This window comes from Cydia pomonella, chromosome 19 (genome assembly GCF_033807575.1).
Source record: "Cydia pomonella isolate Wapato2018A chromosome 19, ilCydPomo1, whole genome shotgun sequence".
NCBI classification, from domain to species: Eukaryota; Metazoa; Arthropoda; class Insecta; order Lepidoptera; family Tortricidae; genus Cydia; species Cydia pomonella.
In genome coordinates this window covers 10,067,891-10,085,830 of record NC_084721.1, presented here as the reverse complement: position 1 = coordinate 10,085,830, position 17,940 = coordinate 10,067,891, and the positions used below count along the sequence as shown (strand labels likewise).

The 17,940-nt window shown below is 40.1% G+C and overlaps 1 protein-coding gene across 3 annotated transcripts; it reads right to left on the bottom strand.

Annotated features, from left to right (window-relative positions):
• Window positions 1-299: 299 nt before the first annotated feature.
• Window positions 300-16,245, bottom strand: LOC133528396 (DDB1- and CUL4-associated factor 10). Of its 3 annotated transcripts, none has more exons than XM_061865772.1 (12): window positions 15,789-16,245; window positions 14,993-15,106; window positions 8,165-8,534; window positions 7,486-7,641; window positions 7,216-7,275; window positions 6,645-6,829; window positions 5,921-6,035; window positions 5,062-5,144; window positions 3,806-3,919; window positions 2,701-2,845; window positions 1,041-1,172; window positions 300-474 (listed from the first exon to the last, which is right to left on the bottom strand). In XM_061865772.1, exons 1-12 carry the CDS (start codon window positions 16,007-16,009, stop codon window positions 331-333), a joined length of 1,839 nt encoding a protein of 612 aa, XP_061721756.1. In that variant the 5' UTR covers window positions 16,010-16,245; the 3' UTR covers window positions 300-330. The 3 variants fall into 3 exon arrangements, with proteins under 3 accessions (XP_061721756.1, XP_061721757.1, XP_061721758.1); XM_061865773.1 differs by having other exon boundaries at window positions 5,062-5,126; window positions 15,789-16,244; XM_061865774.1 differs by having other exon boundaries at window positions 15,763-15,894.
• Window positions 16,246-17,940: the final 1,695 nt, after the last annotated feature.

Below are 17,940 nucleotides of genomic sequence, written 5' to 3'. Positions count from 1 at the left end.
GACAGACGTGGAGTAATTTGCTTTGAATCCACTTTCTTATTCAAACTTTAAAATACTAATAAAGTTGGGTGTTTGGGAAGATAGACGACCGGCGATATTGAAGCTTTTAGCGATGGAATAAACGTACAAAACCTCTTACGTGTAGATAGAAGTCCCGTGGGCATAATAGATGCAGATCCATGCTTGTTAACAGTGCCAGTGCTTACAATTCTATCAATTCTATGAGAACAATTCTCCAATCGCTTCTCGATGATCGCTGGACATCTGTCTATAAGAATGATATAAATAAAACAAATATAAATATTTGATATGGCTATTATAATTAAGTATCTAATACATTGTCTCGCCGCTGAAGGGCTCGTACCACACGATCTTGCCCTCGAGGCAGCCGGTCACAAGCAAGTGGTATCGAGGACTGAACTTGCAGCTCACCACGAGGTCTTGATGGTGCCCCAGACTTTGGCCCACGTCAACCTGCAAGCAAAATAATGATGTAATAATTTTTGCGACTGAGACATAAACAGGTTAGTAGTTACATACATACTAATATCACAGAACAGATAACAGATGCTTCACACGAAATCATTTTGCACTTCTCTAACGTATGAAGAAGCATCTCAAGAGTCCAGCTATACAAGCTAAAATCCTAAATTTGCCAATCACATTTGAACCTATAGATATAGACAGACATCCTGACGAAGCCTCCGTTGCGGATATAAAATTATGATCCCTGAATAAAATTAAAAAAAAAACCGTTAATATACATAGATATAGATGTAGGAAATAGAGTTGACTTTGCTTTAAATAGAGAGAGATTTTGTCTTAGGAGTATTTTTTTCTGTTGATTTTGCTTTGTTTCAAAATTCATTTAAACAAAACAAATGCAACTCTATTGAAAAGTACTTTAGGTACGACCGTAACGACCGTGACCCTTAAGCGGGTAATGACTGCTCGGAGCAGTAATGAGTAGTAAGATGGGTCAGCGCATTAAGCTTCGATGTGGTCTGTCTATAGTAATATAATGCGTAGAGGACACTGACCATGGGCCTGGGGCCGGCGAAGCCCTCGACGCAGTGCGACAGCTCGCCGCAGCGCTCGTCGAGCGCCAGCAGCCGCATGCCGCAGCCGAACGGAGAGCACACTAGCCGCCCGTCCGCCGAATAGCACAATTCCTGCAAACATGTTTTTGTTAGATCCTTCAAATAGATTTGGTGGTAACTACTGGGAAAAAAATGACACCTTTTACCAGTGGTAAAAGGTGGGAAAAAAATTCCGAGTAGTTACCACTGATAACAACTTGGTGGTAACTAGTGGGAATAACCCAAATTGGATGGCTTTTTCCTAAAATAAATTGAACCTTAATCCGGAACAAGACAGTATCAGGGAAAATAGCCCGAAGGAGAGCATCAAACCAAAGGACTGTGTCACACTTACACCAGTTACCACACTGATACCTATTGCTTTTTGTCATTGTAATATGAAAACGAGATGCAAGTTCTCTTTCGGTCACACTTTAATAGTAGAACTCAATCCGTATTATAAGTAACAGCATACAGAGAATGGAAATAAACGAATTATATCTGTCAATTATAATTTTACGATTAAAATGTAAAAAAGAATTGTTTTACCACTCCCTTTTTGGCGCGTTAAGAAATGTTTGGTCAGTAAGTGCTAGAAAATTAAGTTTTTCTAGTTTATTATCAAATACATTAGAAACACTTCATGCTTTGCTAGAGCACTATCTATAGTTTAAATATTTCTATTATATTGTTATAATATTATCAACTAATTTTCCTATTTTACCACAATAAATTACGGTACCACTGGTTCCAGTACCACTTCCCGTAATGAACATGTCCCATCCAATCGCAACGCCGTGAGCATCCGTCCCGCACCTCACGGTTTGGTGATTCGCGACTCGAACAAAAGGGCCAATATTTTATTTCATTTCATTTATTTATTGCATTCCATGGTACATACAGATGTTATCTTAAATTAAATTGTCACGAAATGGACCCTTAGTAGGGTATAGCAAGGTAACTTTAATAGCTTTTTTAGGCTTCTATAGGCGGTTTTCTGTGACAGACTTCACGCGTTGGGGAGATTGATCCTTCCGGCCGATTTCGACCATGGCGACCACTTCGACTCCTAGTTAGCTCGGCGCTCATGCGCCCGAAGATGGCTGACGTAGCCGATCAACGAGGTGAACCCCCGTGCACATTGAGGGCACGTGAGGACACCAGCTACGTAATAGTAGTGAATGGACGCAGGCTGGCGTGTTTTCAGCTCGTCGGGTCTAGTGTCGAGGTCAGCTTTACGTTGCTCCTCGAAATCGCGCTCATTGACCTGCACCAGCCTGCGCCACTCAAACCTTCCCACTGAGAGGGCTCAATGTTTATTCTTTTCATGTGTCGTTTCTGAACATCTTTGTATCGGAAGAGTTGTCCGCCAACTTTCCGCTTACCCTCCTCTAGTTCAGAATATGGTCAATGCTTGGTCTAGGTTAATTGTCACATTTAAATTTTCTGTTACTAACTTAATCATCAAAAAGTTACCTTAAATTTTAAAAAGTAGGTTTGTAATTCATGTATTAGGTACACCACCACGTAGATGTAAGCCATTTTTTTTGTCTCGAAATACCAATTTGATGTCCCTATGGTATGGAGTGCCCCCTCAACTGAAAGTAGTAACTTTACTAACTTTGATAAATCCTTTTCCCTCATTGGTCTCCTCGATGTAGTAGAGCAGGCGGTCGCGGTTCTGCCGGATGAAGTGCTTGGTGGCCTCGCTCTCCGGCTCGAGCGAGGCCGCCCGCGGCGTCTGCCCGGACGTTGATGGCGATGTGCTGAGGGGAATAAAAGGATTTTTAAGTCTTATAATTAAAGTGCAAAAAATTTAAAAGCTATGCCCGGATTGGGACTTGCATGCGCAACCTTGGTTTCACTAAAACCAATTGTCACAGCTCAGAGGGTTATCACCACCAAATATTTAATGGCTTCTTTTCAGCGACATCTACCGCAAGCATAAAAATTTTAAAACAAAACTGACGTTACATATTTTATTGAGAAATCGTTATTTCTTCAATTGGTCCACTTGACCTTCATGGTCGAGTTAATTCGAGCTAATCGGGTGCGCAAACAGCTTACACCTTAAACATAGAATAAATAATAGTACTACCGTAAAGAAATGACACTTCGAACAAAAGTAAAACCGAGGTTTGACAGCGATTCAGGGACGAATTATGCTGTCCTTTTCTAATGTATGGCACTGTCCCTTTCGGCCATTTAGGGTTGTCAAAACTCAAGTCATTATCTGTGGTCGTGCACGTATAGGGACGTCAAGTTGTGCCAACCCTAGCAATTGCTTGCAGCCGAGAAAAGCCGAAAGGAAGAGTGTCGCCCCACTGCCCTAAACGAATATTAGCATCTCTATTCGTGGATTGATTCGGTGATAATGTCAATTCGATAAATGACAAAATATATGTCACTGATGATGTTGCCTCACGAGTTGAGTAAAGGCCCGGAGCGTCACCTTAGAGGCGCGCTTCCGCGGGAAGTCGGAGATTTAAACACGACCGAAAAGTGTCTCAATAAACTACGGCTTTGAGTTGCGGGGGGTGTGAGGCGAGGGCATGGTGTGACCATCACCATCTTTTACGTCGTTCAACGACCTACTAAAGGCCACCCCACACTAGCATCTTTTGAGCCAACGCTCGAGAGACGCTAGTGTGGGGACTGTGGGGTGGCCCTAAAAGGTGAAAGAAAAGTAGTTTCACCACCATTACACATTAGCAATGAGTGAATACCTCTCGTCGTCCTCGTCGGCGCGCGGCCGCGGGCGCGCGCGCGCGGCGGGCGGCGCGATGCCGGTGTTGATGCCCATGATGCGCTGCATGTTGAAGTTGCGGTGCCCCTGCCCTCTGCAAATGTACCACTGTTCTAAACTTTCCTCTATGATCTTTCATGTGTGAGTTTCGCTAAATTGTGGTATTTGATCGGTCGATTGAATTGTTTGGTCTATCTGTGCCTTTCGACACCAGAGCGACACGCGTTGGATTTTTTTTGTTTCTAAAAGTAGACTCCATTTTTACATCCCGAATATTATGATAGTTAGATTGCTCCAATCTGTTCAATTCAACTTTAATTTTAGTACAAAACTGATACTTACATAGGTCAATACGGGAAAGTAGGTAAACATACACCAAGTATGTAAAAAATAATGAATTTTACCACGACGTGTCAGAAAGTGAATGGTAATTTTACGTAACCAAAGAAAGAAATACGACACTTCCATGTCACAGCACAGCGTACTCTTAACACCTCTAAGGCCGCGGACTCGACGCACACGACCGGCGGCGTTGATTAAATGTTTTGGACGCGTTCGCTGCTCATCGCCCCGCTTGCCGTGACGTCGGTCGCGTTTGTCCAGTAGGTACGCCGCCTGCTCAGTATACGGTACTATTACAGGTGTTATTTTCAAAACGTCATAATTTCATAGAAATTTGACTTTTAAGATAATACTTCTACGCTCTATGCTATAAAATTCGCTGCAGACTTCTCTTGGTTCGACTTTACCAAAGAGTTATTTTTTTGAGAAATATACTTTGACAGATATACATCAATAAAAGCTAGTTCGGACTACGTTAGTAATTTAGTCGAATGGCGAGTACTTTAGTTACTAAAATCGATCAACTGACCAAAAACCGTTCGCACTATAGACAGAGTTACAAATGGGTAGGCAGTGTTTTAAAATGGAATGCTAGTTCGGATTACGTTAATTTAGTCGAGTGGCGAGTATTTAAGTTACAAAATGTGTCTGAATACCAAAAATGTTGTCGAGTAGATTGGTCAGAGTATTGTGAAAGCTAGAAAAACAATAATAAATTGGATCCACTTGACTAAATCATTCGACAAATTCATACTCGACAAAATTTTTGGTGTACAGATACTTTTAGTAACTAAAATACTCGCCACTTGACTAAATTACTAACGTAGTCCAAACTAGCCACTAGCTTTTTGGTAGTAGGTAGTTACGAAGTGCAAGCGTGCTAGTACTGCTCACCTGCCCGCCAACTCTTGCAGCATTCTGTGTTGCTTGATCGTGATGGACGCCTCCCATACATCGTTCTGAATAGAGGATAAGTCCTGGTATTAAAAATATCCGCTTTACATGATTATTCACGCTATTTTGCTACTTTCTTCTGCAAAAATTTATAGTCAAGTTCGATTCCGTAACGGTATGCTTTTGAATTTTGAAAAGTCGTTACTTTTCATAAAACATAAAGGTCGGGTAGATATCCAATTTTTGTATTTTTATTATTAATGTGATACTAATTTTTAATTTTAGCTAAATAAAACATTGGGAGATTTCGAAAAGGTTACTTGTAGTTTCTAGTTAGTTATTCAGCGAAGGTTGAAGGAGGGACATATATATAGTTAGAAATTTTGTGTCTAGGCATACACTCTCATTTTAAAACAAAATTCTGAAATATCATGAAATTTGACTTTGGGATTTCAACAAAGTGTTTTTCAAAATGTACAGATAACATGGCCACCTTGTATATAAATATATATAACACCCCAAGCAAAGTATCCTTAATGAAGAATTACACTAAAATCTTAATAATCAGTTAATCGTGGCATTCTGCCGGCAAATATACGTTCGATACTTCGATAGTCACACAACATAAGGCCAATTCGAACTTACATACCTACCGATAGCAAAATCATGTCGTTTTGCTACCTTCGCTACCTTTCGCGCGTGCATTTTGCTTGTACGCACCTACTTGTCCGTCCATGTATTGGCGTCATTTGGCGCGAGCGTGACGCATGGGCGAACGATAAAAAATGAAATAAAATCAAAATGTAAGTTTGATTTGGCCTCCATGTAAACTAGAGTTGAAATAAAGTTGGTGACTTACCCCGCCCAGCCTCGGCTCGGCGCCGCGCGCGGGGGGCGGCACGGCGGCGGGCGCGCGCGGCGCCGCGGCGGCGCGGTTCTCGGCCCACGCGCGCCGCGACAGCGCCGACGTGCCGCTGCCACATTATTATCACAGTTATGCCTTTTCTCCTTTCGAGTCGCGAGTAATGCCGGGTACAGACCAAACCGACCACTCGTTTGCCTTCGAGGGTGTGCACACCGTCCAAATGAACGTCAACGTAGAATGGTAAATGATCGTTGGCGCCCGTCCCGATTTAAAAAAAAATGCAAAATTACTTTCATTTACCATAACGATTTAGCAAGGAAAACAAAATTAAAACGAAAGCGAAGATAGAGATTAATCACATATTGCGAAGGCTCTCCGTTCGCGTTTGTTGGCTTGATGTGTACACGGCATACCTTATCCTGATTAAGGGCCCATACGCACTTATGGCTGTACGCATTTAAGGACCAAGTTATAGTATAAAATCGGTGCCGTCCATGTTGCAACCACGCAAGTCTGTACGTCGCCAAAGTCACTCACATTTGAAATGTTCTTAAATGATAAAAAAAACAACTTAAAATTAAGTATGCTAATGATTGTTTACTTATTATGTAAAGCCTACCTTTGAAATGTTGTGTCCATAGAAAGTTAAACATTTCTACAGTTATTATTAGTAGGCAAATTTTTATTCTAAAATTGGTAAAATTGTAGTGTGACTCACGGTTGCTCGGGCAGCGCGGGCGTGACGGAGGCCTGCGGGCGCGGCTGGCGGTAGGGGCGCGGGCGCGGGCGGCGCGGCGGGCGGCGCGCGCGCCGGGCCGGCAGCGCGGCCGCCACCGGCAAGGGGTCGCGCACCGACTTGTCCGACGCGCACTCCACCGGCTGGATGTCGTGGATGCACGACCACTGTTCACACGAAACATTTTTATGAGACACCCGTCATTGACGTGCGTGTAAACATACGCGAACCCGTATGTGTTAGACTGCACTCGCGAATGGTTACGTATGCGAATATTTTACTCATGGTTTTCTACGTCGTGTAGATTTTTAGCCCAAATCTAAAAACGAGAACAATCAATAGACGAATGATTGCACGAATGTGTATTTTCGATACACATTCGTGCAATCATATTTCTACTGTTAAAATGCTTTCGCATTCATTAATTTACGAATCGCCGTATACCACATTTCATTTACCTTACTGATCGTCTAAAGTAGAATCCCGCCATGGTAAATGAAATGGGGTATTACATTCGTATACCCCAGTAGCCCGAAGAAAACCACAATATTACCTCTGATCTGTCGTCGTGGCTTATATTTCTACTTAATGCGCTCCATCCTAGAGGATGTATCTGAAAATAAAATTAAGATATCTAAATAACTCGTTCACAATCTACCACCAAAAGACACCCAGGCTGGCAGGTTTACGAGGGGAATATATAAGGAATTCCGGTGTGTTAGTGGCTGCGACTTCGGAATAAAATCGCCTGTGACAAGTAGTCGACTGTACATCATATCATCCACCTACTCCTACAAGTAAAAACAGGCCTGGAGTTACTGACCTGTAACGCACTAACCACCTCCGCGTCGTTGCCCTCCGGGAAGTCGCATATGAACTCGATACGGTTCTGGCTGCGCTTGGAGTCGAACAGGTGGTCGTACTGCGCCGCTATTGGGATCAGCTGGTTGCTCGTTTGCATCAGTCTGTACATGTTTGGCTAGAACAAGGAATGGATATACTAATAAGAAATATAAATTGTAAGATAATGAGATAAACATTATTTGTTTAGGGACGAACACGGATTGAAATTATCATTCAATAGCCGATAAACTTGCGTCATATATAGCCACTCATAATAATAGCAGGCTTATTTTCTTTTCTGTGGGATGCTGGAACGCACATCTTAATATCGGGGGTCACCCTTATTAGCTAGGTATTAAAGTTCAATAAAAAAAGTGCGTGGGTAACTGTGTAACATACACGTCATTATAATGTACGCCATCATTGCTGATGGCATGCGAGCAGCTGTTTAAATAGAGCCTACTATTTTCGATATAGGTACTTAATCTATGTGTCAATTCTTAAGTCTTGCACGCCAAGGTCAAATAGTTATCTAAGATCAACTTATGTGAAATTTTTGTTTAAGTAGATTTGGAAACGCGCTTAAGCGCTTGGAGTTGCAACCGTCAACCGTTTCATCACAAGCTTTAAATCAACCAGATTCACAAGTATCATGTTACCTTGAACCCATGCAGATCCTGCGCCAGCGTAGTCAAGTTGAGATCATGGACAATAACCAGCAGGCCGCGCGTCGTGCACATGACCATCTGCCGCGCATCCGGCGACAGCCGGCACCGCATCAGTCCGCTCGCGTGGAACACTCTTTGGTACACCAGGTTACACTCCGAATACGAATTAATATCCCAAGTGTATATACTCCCGTCTAAGCCCGAAGTGACAAGAAGCTTGTCTTTCATTGAGAACTCTATGTTTTTGACCCAGTTGCTGTGGCCAAGTAGAGAGCAAATTTTCTTTTTTAGGTTCCGGACATCCCAGAGTGCTATGGTTGTGTCGTCGGAGCACGTGGCGAACATTCGCCCGTCGAGGAATCTGGAACAAAAATGGCCGTCAGAATCAGACTTCATACGTAAGTTCCACACCATACCTAAGACAAAAATACATCATCCATAATATATATCAATAACCGGCCAAGAGCATGTCGGGCCACGCTCAGTGTAAGGTTCCGTAGTTACTCTTCCGTCACAATAAGCTAAACTGGAGCTTAAAGTATAGTAAATTCTTAACCAAGGGATGAAACGGTACCTTTCACCCGAGTTAAACAAATAGGCAAATTTGCATAATCAGTACCTAATTAAAGTAAGTCTTTTTACTATGAAGGGAAAACTTTTTGCGATAACTCAAAAACAGCTAAACAGCGGCGGTATCATGGTTCCATTTTTATCACTTGTCACTATGTCCGTCACTTTCGCGCTTACATATTTGTTAGAACGTGACAGGCATGGTGACAAATGATAAAGAGCCGACCATCTTAGCCCAGCTGATCATGTCCGCTATAGTTTTCATTTAATGTCATTCTTAAGCTCTACTTCCACGATTTTTTTCATATTTTTTGGACCTATGGTTCAAAAGTTAGAGGGGGGGGGACACATTTTTTTTTTCTTTCGGAGCGATTATCTCCGAATATATTCACTTTATCAAAAAATGTTTCTTGAAAACCCCTATTAGTTTTGAAAGACCTTTCCAACGATACCCCACACTCTAGGGTTAAATCGAAAAAAAAAATTCACCCCCACTTTACGTGTAGGGGAGGTGCCCTAAAAAAAAAAAATTTTTAGATTTTATTGTACGACTTTGTCGGTTTTATTGATTTATATATGCATGCCAAATTTCAGCTTTCTAGCGCTAACGACCACGGAGCAAAGCCTCGGACAGACAGACAGACAGACAGACGGACATGGCGAAACTATAAGGGTTCCGTTTTATGCCATTTGGCTACGGAACCCTAAAAACGATCATCGACATGCGGAATATAAGGATACAAAAAAAGGAGAATAATTTGATCTGTTGCAGGACAGTCTAGATAAAGATATATCTATAAATTTACTCAAAGTTGCAATATGAATGCCTCTTTATGTAAGGACATCTAAATAATTATATACACCACGTTTTTATTAAATTCCGATAACTTCGGGGTACGGGTACGGGGTAAGTACGTTTAAGAAAACTAAATGGCATAGTTATTAATTTTAAAAAAATATTTTTATTTTTTATACGAGAGCTGCTATTTATATATCCGGAAACCGGGATTACAATCTTCTTAATTAGTATATTTGACCTCCATGGTAAAATTTGAACTTTTTTAAGTACTGGCCGGTATTATTCTTATTAACGCTAGTGTTTTGTTTTTGACGGGTTTTAAATGTCATCTCGCTGCAAGAATGGAACTCACTCGTGAATATTCGTGCTATGATTTATTATGATTTTCGGCGTGGTTTAACGCAACAACAGTGCATAGATCAACTAACTTCAACTTTTGGTGATGAAGCTCCATCTAAAACTACTGTGTATCACTGGTTTAGTGAGTTCAATCGTGGACGTAGTATGCTTACGGACGAAGTTAAGGCAGGTCGAAATCGGTCGTTGTGCCACAAAATATTGAGGCTGTGCGACAACTTATAATGGACGACCGACATGCTACGTACCGCGAGATAGAGGCGACTCTGGGTATTTCTATGACTAGCATTAATAGCATATTACGTGATCATTTAGATGTAAAAAAAAAGTTTGTTACCGCACAACTTAACTAAGGAGCAAAAAGATGCTCGTGTCGAATGGTGCAATAAAATGTTAAAAAAATATAACCGTGGTGACTCAAAGGCCGTTTATAACATCTATACAGGTGACGAATCCTGGATCTATGCATATGATCCCGAAACGAAGCAACAATCAACGGTATGGGTGTTTCAAAATGAGCCGAACCCTACGAAAGTTACTCGTGCAAAAAGTACATTGAAACAAATGGTGGACTGCTTCTTCGGTATTAATGGCCATGTAGCTACAGTGCCACTAGAAAACCGTAAAAGGTTAATTCAGATTGGTACACGACCATTTGCTTACCGGAAGTATTTGAACAAATTCGTAAAACTAACCAGCGACGAAGAATCATTCTTCATCATGACAATGCCAGCTGTCATACGTCACGCGAAACAACTCTATTTTTGGAAGGTCAAAATGTGGAATTAACGGGTCATTCGCCGTACAGCCCTGACTTGGCACCCAATGATTTTTATTTATTTCCCAATATAAAAAATAAATTACGCGGTCAACGATTTTCGACCGCTGAAGATGCTGTCGACGCATTCAAACAACACGTTATGGAGGTACCTCAGGCGGAGTGGCAGAAGTGCTTCAAAAATTGGTTCACACGAATGCAAAAGTGCATAGATCATCAAGGGGAATACTTTGAAAAACAACCAAACAATTGAAACTGTGACATATCAATGTAATTTCGAACATCGATCGACCGATTTAGTACCTACTTACAGTGCCGGATTAACCATTAAGCAAAATAAGCACTTGCTTAGGGCACCACGTCTAGGGGGGCACCAAAATCATAGGAAAAAAAAACGCGCAGGCTGCATCAGCATCGCATTCGTAGTGTAGTACTTATGTACACGAAACTTTTTGATACGTGTGCAAGTACCCATCTAATAACGAAGGGTCGTAAGAGAGTGAGTACACGTAAGCACATCTCCAACCTTACGCGGAGGCCATCAAAGCTCATGGCCAAAAATCTTACTGTCGGGCTTGTGGCCAACCGATTTTCTCGACGTAGATTACCGATTTTGTAGCGTATTTTGGTCTCTTGCACACCAGATGTGTCGGCCAGGCCGAGTTGCTGCAGAGCTGCGATCCTGCGACCTAATTGTCAAAGTGTAATAAAGGGCCCTGCGAAGGCCGAAAAACAAAAGCATCTTATCAAGTTGCGCTTTCGATTTAAGGCAAAGGCCGAGCAGTAGGAGGACCGTGATTACATAGGTTCGATTTCAAGCCACTCTTTTACAGTTCGGCGTTAGGTCTTATGCGACGCCAGGCCTTCTACTTTTTGCAAACTGCCCCACTTTCTTTGGCCATGGATCCAAATCCATGCTGTCCTCTTTCGCAGCTGGGCTGCCTTGCTCACACCTCGCCATTAGTTGTATTATATGATAACGCGCCGCGATCTGACGCTGCGGACGTCCAGCTATTCATACCTCGCCATTGGTCAAATTCAAGCCTTGCTTTCTTCCAGCTCGACCTTTGGCCTCATCCGTAAGCGCTGATCGAACGCTCCGCGCATTCAGCCTTAGACTTTGCCTTTAAAAACACCTTCACGATTTAGGCCAATCAAATTAGATCCAAAAAAATATTATGAGGAATTAATTCCCAGCAAGCTGGAAATTGTTTTAATACATTTATTTGGTCCTAAATGCGTGTAATCCCAGTTTGCTCTATCCCAGGAGGTGTGCATACATTTTGGGATCCTTAGGAGATTATTTTTTCCTTTGGATGGGACCGGTCGATCGCGACTGTTAGTCCAGTCGATCGTGGCAAGGCAAAAAATATAAATACGTAGACCAATTTCATTTAAGGTTTCACGAAATACCAATTACGTAGATCGCACAGGATTTCGGTAAACAGGAGATCTTGGGTCTAATCAAGTTGGCCACCCCTGATGTAGAAGGAACCCACTATCAATTACAATAGCACTTGGTGGATCAGACACTGGTAAGAAAGCGTTTTCGGATTATTAACATGATTTTACCAAAAATAAAAAATGTCGACCTAATTTACAATTTAGGTACTACGAATACATATTGAGGTACCTTAAATCAATCAATCCATCAATATATTTTATTGCAAGAACATAGTTAAATTACATTTCGGATCCTTAGATATCAATTTTAATAATACTTGTAATTAGAACAAATTTTCCGTCGGCCGTACCGTTTTCGATTTACAAGCAAAAAAACTGAAAAAGAGGAAATATTTATGCACACCTCCTGGAATGGAGCAAACTAGGATTACACGTATTTTTAGGTCGAAAAAATCTAATTGTATTGGCCTAATTGTGACACATTATTATTTATAAAAACGAGACTTATTCGCGTTTACTGCCTATGTCTTACGTCTTCGCTTACACTTGGACCATGGTTGGCTTGGCCTCCGGACTTATGCGAAGCACGGTCTTCGAATTTGCTTACACTTGACCTTACCTACTCTGTTCTGTCAATTTCCGTGATAAAATGATGTGACGGATTGAAAATTCTATTCTCAGAAGTAATGCGGCAATAAACGTCATTCAATTTACCAAGAAAATTTAATGTAATCTTGATGAGGGGGCACCATGGTCTAGAAATGCTTAGGGCACCAAAATGTCTTAATCCGGCACTGCCTACTTACGTTTAGTAGCAAATGTATAAACTCGTACTAAAACACTAATCAATATGTAAACAGGCCCTAAGGCAAGTGTACGTGCTTGGAGCGGCCTTATCACATAAAAATAAATTATTGATTATCTCCGAAATGGAGTTAATTAGAATACCGTGTCTTTGAGAAAGTTACTTAATAGCTCAGGAATGCACCCTTGAAATTAACGAAAAAAAAACACGGTGTGTGTAGTTAATACCTTCCCGTTCGATTAAGTACTCGTACCTGTATCAGGTGATCAACTGATCATCAATTTAACTCTGCATTAGTAAGCCACAAGTATTGATTGAATGCCTAGCTTAAATAGCTCTTATTGTGAGTTGATTAGGAAACGAGGTCGTGGTTGATTGTTGGCTACAATGACTACATAATGTAATAATTTAAGTGTGGCGTCCGAATAATCAGTTTGGAAATGAGTTATACATGAGTATTTAATACCTAGAATTTGCTGATATCCATTGATATCGACTAAGACACTCAGTATTAACAATAACAACCTAGGTAAACCACCGCTATCTTTCAACATAGGAAAGCCTGTTGTTGTAACAGACTACTTCAAACCTTATTGCATGAAATTAAGGACTATACCTACAACAGCCATTAATCTGTGTTTTCAATAGACTTAATGAACACAATAATAATGCTTTTTTGTCTTTAATTTTTCGTCGCCTTTTATTCAGAATATTGTTGCGAACTTTGATCCTACTAATTAATCTTCACAAAACTACTGTATCTGGCTTATCTTTGATGAAATAGCATAAAAATATGATAATATTATTTTTTATTTTTCAAGTAGGCATATTACAATGCGCTTATTAACGTCAAATAATACTACGCCAGCGCCGGCTCTAACCCTACACCTCTGACCCGAGAAGATTTAAATCCCTCCTAAATTGTAGGAGGGTATCCCAATATGGGACCGACAAGAAACTTGGCAGGACACACCTTTTTAAAACATTATATCTTATAACTAACTTGCATTCAATAATAAAATACAATTTAAATTAATATGGAATTAAAAAAATATATAAAATAACATACAGTAGGTACTTTTTTATAGAAATTTGATGCACTAGATAATGCAGGATGTTATGATTGCCAAACATAAAAATAATATTTTTTTCTAAAGCATTAGCTCTCTGAACTCATTGCTTTAATAACCAAAAAAGCAAATTCTGTAAATTCGTACGTAAGTGTGACAGACTTATGAGAAGAAGACCCCACTACAGAAGAAATCATCACTTTAAGGAAGCTTAATGAGCTGAAAATGTTGTTTTTAGTTAATTATAGGTTAATTATTTTATGGCTGACTTCTTTAAATCAGCTATTAGCCGCAATTGTCCCTCCAAAGAGCCGTATGCGGTTCACGAGCCGCGGTTTGCCCAGCCCTGACCTTATTAAAAATTACATTTTTGTCAGGTTTCTTTTTAATTTAAACATCAAAAAAATCATTATAAATAACTATAATAAGTATTATGTTTAAGTTATGAATTTCAATTATTAGTAAAAAGTGCTTATGATTAAATTTATGATTACAATATGAAATAAAAATCAATAGGTTAGATCAGTGGTTCCCAAAGTTGACTGGGGTCTGACCCACCTAACAAAAGTGCCAAGTTCGGGACCCACATCTTGGCCGTCTTAAAATGGGGGCATAAAATATAATTGATAAAGTTCAGATAGTCTGATCGGTTGGAATGTCATCTTGTTTTAGGGCCCACTCAATATTCACTTGCAACACACCAAAGGGTCACAACCCATAGGGAAATGCTGGTATGGACTTTATTCCTAGCAAATAAATTTTTTTGATGCTGTTAGGCATCAAGAAATGTAAATGAAATAAACAAGACTATTGCATTAATTCACCCAATGGAAAACCCTGGCCAAAAAGGTGCTGAATCTATGATATGGTATTATCTTAATTATCAAATTACATTGTTTTCTGTCTTTATACGCTTTAATATCCAAAGGAACAGACCATCATTTCAAGTGCCAACTAGTGATTTTTAATCTAAAATCATTAATGTGTGTCTTGACTATAAAACCAATATTTGAAACAAGTGAGAATTAAGACTTACTTGACACAATTAACACAATCAGAGTGGGCTCCGTTGACTGTGTGTATCCGCTGGTGAGTGAGAGAGTCAAATATCTGTATAGATTTCTTCTCACATGCTGCCACCAACAGGGATCTGAAACCATTCTTTCGTTATGTATTACAATGTTTTTCTTACCTTAGAATTATTTTGTGTGCTTTGTCTATTCTATAATAGTAGAAAGGACTACCCAGAACCTGATTTTTGATTAGTAAGATTCATAGCCAGCCCATGCTAACTCTGCAGCGATTTTGATAGTACAGACTGTGCAAGTGTTATTTTAAACATCAAACTTCTATGACATTTAAAATAACACTTGTGCAGTCTGTGTTATCAAAATCGCTGCAGAGTTAGGTTGGTCTGACTATACAATATAATTTAATAAACAAATTTCACAAAGAAACATATATAAAAATATAAGATTATTAAAGGTTTCTCCAGTTTATAAAAGAATTTTCAACAGCAACTGAGCCTTTTTACTATTGAATTTGTATATTGATGGGCAACACAAACATATATAATAGACACATTTAAGGAAATCAGCTGATCCCAGATTATAAACAAAACAGTCTTGTATTTACAAATAACAACAAATATTTGTATGCATTTTCACCCAAAATGTGATGTTTCAAAGACAACAGAATAGATGCGGGGAAGTGTCTCAATCAGGAAGTTTTAGACTTGTTTTTTGTGCCAACTAGAGAGGTGCAAAGTCAAGGCTACCTCACAAGGAAATGTAATTAAGTATATACCTAAGATTCCAGTAGCATTTTATTACCCGTCCGGTGAAAATTCAAGGTTGAACACGCCTCCTGTGGGAAGGGCATTCGCGTCTTCGGAGCTCCAAGAGGCGATGGGTTTCATGCCGCAATAGAGGCTGCGGGCCAGCGCGTCGCCGGCGCCCAGCGGCGGCGCGAACCCCACCTCACGTCGGAACAACCGGTATGGACTGAACGCTGAATACTTCGCCAGGAACACACTATCGTCTTTATTAGCCATCGTGAAACACTACACTACGCGAGACTAGGGCGGAATCAAAACACGTTACTTTATTAAGTACAATACATAGCAGTAAATGCAACTATATCTGGAACGCAACATTTAAGAAACTACATAATTTTCAGTGATAATTGACTTAAGAATAGATACTTTAATTATCCATAGCTCATTAATAATGTACTCGCAGTGGCTTGTGAGAATCTGTGGTATGTAATAGATGGTCAATAGTTGACTAGTGAGTGACAGTGACGTTTGTTGACAAGTGGTTCTGTCTACCATGTCTACTACTACCGTCTGTCTCTCAAATGTGCAAGAGAGAGAGAGGTAAATAACAAATAGTAGTAAGTAATAAACACTTCATTGCACAAAACAAGTAAATAACACAGAAAGAATACAGTAAATGTGTACAAAGGCGAACTTATCCCCTTCCAGCTAACCTTTAAGCAAGTGGTTGAGTTGTTTTTTCGCAAATATTAATTATCGAGTGATATCATAGGAAATATCTATTGTCTATAGTCCTTTCCAAAAACCATAAACAAAAAACTCAAAAACACGGTGAATAGCGCTGAACCAAACTGACGATAATGTGAATCGATTCGAATCATCGTTTACAACATCCGATTCTCTATTCAATAGAGAGACCTTGGAGAATTTAACAACTGGAGTCGCCTTTAAGAGCTTACCCCCCTGTCGAAAACTTCGGCCAATGGTCATGTTTTGTATGGACTGACGTTTATCTGACATGGCTATTTGTACGTTACGTACAAATAGTCATGTATTTGACGTGCCCCACCCCCGCAAAAATCGGCAGACTGTACAGAAAATTACTGACAAGCAGTCTCCAGTTGTTAAATCCTCCAAGAGAGAGACCAATATATTAGTCAAAAAAAAGCTCGAAATTTAAAACTTGTATGGGATATCCATTGAACTATAATTACTACGTATAAAACAAGCACAGAGAACTTGTATTTCGCGCCCAGTTGTTGTTGGCCGACAACAAACTATGGAAGGGAAGCGTGAATCTAGCGACCTAAACGCGTAAGCGCCATGAATTTCAAGGCGCTTACAACGTTTTGGTCGCGTGGTACAGGTTGCGATTGCAACAATTTCATTGTTTATTTGTTTATTTATTTATTTAAACTTTATTGCACACATAAAGAAAAATGTACAAATGGCGAACTTAATGCCAAAAGGCATTCTCTACCAGTCAACCATTGGGTCAAACAGAGACATTTGTGTATGTTGGTGCAGGAAAAAATAATAACAAATAATAAGGAAAAAATTAAACGTGAAGTCAAATAATATCAAAAATATATAAATAGTTAAATACTACTACTTATATAATGTATAAAAGATAGACTAATACATATAATTATGTACATATACATGATGGTGAACCTTATTTAAGTTCTTCTGACAGAAGATGCTTGCGAAGTAGTCGTTTGAAAACGGGTTTGCTTGGGGCTTGTCGAATAAAGAGAGGGAGGGAATTCCAGAGACGGATTGCCTCAACGGCGAAAGAGTTAGACATAAAACCAGTACGGTGTGAAGGAATCGAGAGTTTGAGAGAACGGGAGGAACGGAGTTCACATCCTGGACGGGGGGTGATGAAAGTGAATTTACGTTTAAGATAACCAGGGGAGGAAGGCTCGAACAAAATGGAGAATAAAATACTCAGGATTCTAAGGGACCTACGACGACGGATGGAGAGCCAATTTAGCTGACGGCGATAAAAAGAAACATGGTCGTATTTGCGAAGTCCGAAAATGAAACGTATGCCATTATTCATAAGACGGTCTAGCTTATTGAGGTACTCCTGACCTGAGAGATATTAGTCGTGCACGCGTCCGCATAGTCAATAACTGGCAAAATTAGAGTCTGCACAAGTAATTTCTTAGTACCTACTGGGAGAAAATTCTTAAATTTATAGA

Bases quoted from the DNA above. Each gene is read 5' to 3' on its own strand.
- LOC133528396 (XM_061865772.1), bottom strand. From the start codon at position 16,009: ATGGCTAATAAAGACGATAGTGTGTTCCTGGCGAAGTATTCAGCGTTC. The intron at 8,535-14,992 runs GTAAGTCTTAAT...TTTTTGTTCCAG, and splicing joins GATTGTGTTAATTGTGTCAA to ATTCCTCGACGGGCGAATGT. The intron at 6,036-6,644 runs GTGAGTCACACT...ATAATGTGGCAG, and splicing joins CCCGCGCTGCCCGAGCAACC to CGGCACGTCGGCGCTGTCGC.